Raw genomic sequence first — 4,635 nt, forward strand, 5'->3', positions numbered from 1 at the left:
ACCTGGAGGGGAGGCAAGGGAGCTAGGCCATCACAGGGGTGACCAGGACTAGGGTGGCCCAGTTGCCCAAGTGTCCATCCCACTCACGCCAGCCCTTGATTTCTCACATGATACCCCATCCCCGCTTGAGAATCCTCACATGCCAACCTTCCCACCTGTAAGGAGTTGGAGGCAGCTCCAATCAATAGTCCCAAAGACTGGGCCACTAAGGCAGTGGCAGTGGCCAGGGCCGAGAAGAGTAAGAAGCGGCTGGTCTCAGCTGGCTGGCCTGTCATCCAGTACACAATGCTGCAGTACACCACTGGGCACACAACCTGGAGAATGGGCACAGAGCTGAGCAGGGAACTTGGAGCCATGGGCATGGTGGCCAAGATCCTCCATTCCACCTGGGAATGAGCCCCTAGAACACCTATTCCCCATGCCTATCCTGCCTCCATTTTTGTTCATGCTGTCCCCAGATGGACACATGTCCCCCTTCTCCCTGACTATGTGAACCTCACTCATCTTCCCAAACCATCTCTTTCATGAGGCCTCTCTAACTGGTTTGGGCACAGTGACTTCTCCCTCCTCTGAGTGCCTAAAGTCCTTCTTCTCTGTACCAGCTCATTCCTCATATTTTTAAAAAATTTTTCTTATGTTATTAATGAATTAATTTCTCCTTAGGAGAGTGTTTTGTTCCTCCTGAAGTCCATCAACTCTGTAGACACAAAGAAGCAGATTCAGGATCAACAAGTCCAGAGATATAATATACAACCTGGAGACTATTAATAAAATTATATTATTAAGTGGATACATTTTAGCTGATATGTTGATTTGCTTCATGTTGCTATTATATGTTTCCCATAAAATCATGTTTTAGCTGGTTGCCATGGTGCACGCCTGGAATCCAAAGAGCTAGGGTGGCTGAGACAAGAAGATCATGAGTTCAAAGCCAGCCTCAGTAGCAGTGAGGCACTATGCAACTCAATGAGACCCTGTCTCTAAATAAAATTCAAAATAGGGCTGGGGATGTGGCTCAGTGGTCCAGTGCCCCTGAGTTCAATCCCAGGTACCCACCCCCCAAAATAATCATGTTGTAAACCTCAAAAAGGAAACAATTTTTTATCAGTTCTGGAGATGGAACCCAGGACCTCATGCATGCTAGGCAAGTGTTCTACCATTGAGCTACCCCAGTCCCCCAAAATAATTTTTTTAAAAGAAAGACTGTGATTTGGAAATTCTGTAGAGTTTTGAATTATAAACTACAAATGTGAGTTTCTTAGATGACTTAAAAAAAATTAGATTAGAAACTCCTAGAAGCAGGGACTGAGCCCACTATATCACTAGGTACAGTTGTGCAAGTTGTTCCTTGCATAAACGTGCCCAAGCAGAGGCCGAGATCCAGTTTGTATTCTTCTCCCTGAGCTCCGACACAGTGAAGTGTCCACTCTGAGGAAGGAGCACTTTTTTTTTAATGTGGTAGGAGCAAGGTGATAGTGGCAATAATAAAATTAGCTAACATTTCGTGAGCACTTAGTATATGCCAAGCACTATTCTAAGAACCTTGCATTCATTCATCCAGTCATTTCATTCTCAAATAATCCAGAGGTAGTTAGGGTCGTCATTCCATTTTATAGATGGGAACATTGAAGCAAAGGTGACTTGCCCAGTGCCTTGCATCTTGCGAGTGGTAGTAAGGGTCCAGAGCCTATACTACTGCCTCTAGTAAGATCTGTTTTGTTTTGTTTCTTTTTTCAGTGCTTGTGATTGAACCCAGGCCTCATGCATGCTAAGAAAGCGCTTACCACTGAGATAAACTTCCTACCCTTAAGAAGATTTAGAGTCATTTACAGGGTTACTATTATCATCATTTTCTGTTGGCTGCCAGTTGTTCCCACTAAAATGTTACACAGAACAAAGTTTCTATCATCAGTCTAATCTGTTGCCGTATCATTAGTGGCTGGGTACAGCCTGGTGCATGAAGGTATGTACCATCTATTTGCTTAGTGAATAGAAGGAAGAGAAAGGGCAGAAGGCCAGAAGGTTAAGGGAGCTGGCAAGCAAGGAAGGAGGGGGCAAGAGAGCTGGTAGATGTGGGCAGGTAGGAAGTACAAGGCTCACCTGAAAGGGCACATCGGCCATGGTCTTGGCCAGGTAATACGCTTTGAGGCTGTACCAGTAGTTGAGGTGCTCCCTCATGAAGACCGCCATCTCTAAGGGGACTGAGGGCACAGGCAGATCAGGCACCACTGGCCAACCCCCTGTCCCCTCTGCCTTTTGCTCCAGCACCCACACTGCACACCCTAGGCAACTCAGCTCACAGGTAAGCACGGTTGGCATGAGGGCAGCAAACATGAGGAACAGCATGGAGAAGAAGAGGCAGCCTGTGTTGTTGAAGACCTTGCTGGCATCATCACCAATGTGCAGGTAGAGGAGACCAATGAGCACGCCAATCACCACATGAGACACAAACCGCAAGTGGGTCAGGACCTGTGGGAAGTACCATCACAGGACAGGGATGTGTCCCAGGCCAGGGATAGGCAGGCAACACTAGGGTGATAACTTGGGATTGTCCTGGGGGTTACATAGACCCAGAGGTGCATTGGAGGGTTGTGGGCAGGGACCCCAATTCCCTTTCCACCTGCTGCTGTCATATAGCCCCAAAGGCTAGACCTATGCTTCCTGTTCCCCATCTTGATGCCTCACCGTGTCCCTGAGGATGGACAAGAAGGTCCTCCTGAATAGGATGCAGAACTGAGTGAGAGTGCTGGTGGCAAAAGTGTGACTTTCAATGGGATCCACTTCCTGGGGAGAGGAAATGGGACCAGGTGAGGTTAACCCACCCACCTGCCACCCACCCAGCTCAGTGCGTGGGAAAACCCTAAGCCTTTCCCAAGGAGGGTCCCAGGCTGCAGAAGGAGAACCTCACCAGTGAAGCAGGCACCTGGAGGCGGGGCTCAGAGAGACTGTGAAAGGGAGGCGAGGAGGGTATAAAAGCTTGGAGGAGAGGAGATGGAAAGGCACTTAGGACACCTGTGGTAGCTCACCAGGGCAGAACAGTCACTTCTCTAATCATTAATATTAACCCAAAAGGCTAAGTCCTTAACGCCACCAGTTTCACAATAATATTTAATAATGATAAAAATGACAACTATAACCAAGGGGTATCTCATCTAAGGAAGAGACCTGGCACTGGGCAAAAACCTGGGGTGTCCTGAGAGCTTTGTGTGCTATCTGTGGGGTCCTCCCAGCCTCCTTGTGAGTTAAGTATCATCACCTCCAAATTATAGATGACAGAAAGCCACACTGGCCCATGAGGCCAGTGACTGTGTTGGTTTTGCCTACCAGAAGGGCCCATACCAGCACTGAGGACAGCACTGACAAATGTTCAGAAAGAGTTTGCTGAATGAATAAGTGGATGAGAAAACTGAAGCTCAATGAGGCCAAAGTGCCCAAGGTCACACAAGCCATAAAGAGTAGATCCATTCCAACTCCGGGTTCCTCCTGGTACCCAGTGCCTCTGGGAGACAGCATCATGTGCCCCTCTGTGGCAGGGCATCACCCATGGTCCCATCTCCCCTCTCCACCCTGCCCTCTTTGTCCTCTCCACCCTACTTACCGGAGGGCAAGTGGGGCAGGGGGCAGGGACCTCGTTCTTCTCAGGGCTGCTCTTCTTCACAGCCATGGCACAAAGTCCGTTCTGTACAGCCCTGAACAGCATGGGGTTCAGGTCTCCATACTCTCCAGAGGCCACCTCAATAACTGGGGACACAGAGCACAGGGCTCAGCTAAGATTTATCCTTGCTTCCCAAGGGCAAGTCAACCACTCTTGGGTCTGTGGCTAAGGCAGGTAACAGTGAGACCTCTGTCCCCAGGAGGCCTGAACCCATGCCCTCACCCCCAGGTTTGGCCTGGCACTGTATGCTAACCCCCGCCATTGTCCCCACTCACTGAAGTCAGCCGGGTTGTGGTAGGTGGGGCAATGAAGGCCAAGCCCCTTCAGATAGGGGATCAAGTTGGTAACCATGCCCTTGAAGATGCACTGACCCTGGCTCAGGATGTAGAGCTGATGCAGAAAGGAAGGATGAAGAAAACACAACCAGTGGACAGGCAGGGGCCCTGCCAGCACCTCCACTGAGCCCTTTCATCCCTCCTTCTCAGGCCAACTTTTGAGGCCCACGGACACTCACCTTGTCAAACATCTCAAAGAGCTTGGCACTGGGCTGGTGGATGGTGCAGATGATGGTACGTCCCCCATGGGCCAAGGACTTCATGAGGGACACCACTTGGAAACAAGAAGCACTGTCCAGACCACTGTCCAGAGAGAGGCCACCAGCAGGCCTGGTGAGGTGGGTGGGGCCAAGCAGAGGGAGTGTGCACGGTGGGGAAACTCCTGTGAAGGGCTAGAACTGGACACCCCCATATCCTATACGACCTACAGGCTCAGGCACTTGGAGGTACCCCCAGAAGCCCAGAGCACTGTAAAATGTAACAAGCCTATACTGAGCACCTGTTGTATGCACCTATTGTGTGATTAGGATGATGCAGAAATACCACATTGGTCTGGAGGGAGAGAAAGACAAGCTCATGGATGATGTTAGGGAATGTGGGAGGTGCTGGAGCAATGGGCGGGATGCAGGGGTGGGGGGGAGAGGC

At 50.0% G+C, this 4,635-nt stretch overlaps 1 protein-coding gene across 3 annotated transcripts in view; it reads right to left on the reverse strand.

Moving 5' to 3' along the window:
* Positions 1-18: 18 nt before the first annotated feature.
* Abcg4 (ATP binding cassette subfamily G member 4) overlaps positions 19-4,635 on the reverse strand; it is a 13,393-nt gene continuing 8,776 nt past the window's right edge. Inside the window, exons 7-13 of one of the 3 annotated variants that reach the window (XM_048795718.1) lie at positions 4,170-4,320; positions 3,931-4,045; positions 3,599-3,741; positions 2,686-2,784; positions 2,301-2,469; positions 2,101-2,201; positions 21-314 (exon numbers count right to left, since the gene is read on the reverse strand). In XM_048795718.1, the coding sequence (XP_048651675.1) occupies positions 84-314; positions 2,101-2,201; positions 2,301-2,469; positions 2,686-2,784; positions 3,599-3,741; positions 3,931-4,045; positions 4,170-4,320 (1,009 nt within the window). In that variant the 3' untranslated portion in view covers positions 21-83. Of the gene's footprint in view, positions 315-2,100; positions 2,202-2,300; positions 2,470-2,685; positions 2,785-3,598; positions 3,742-3,930; positions 4,046-4,169; positions 4,321-4,635 lie in introns of all 3 variants that reach the window. The other 2 variants (XM_015489658.2, XM_048795719.1) reach the window with 2 other exon arrangements.

The sequence above is a fragment of the Marmota marmota genome, unplaced genomic scaffold (assembly GCF_001458135.2).
Source record: "Marmota marmota marmota unplaced genomic scaffold, marMar, whole genome shotgun sequence".
Classification (NCBI taxonomy): Eukaryota; Metazoa; Chordata; class Mammalia; order Rodentia; family Sciuridae; genus Marmota; species Marmota marmota.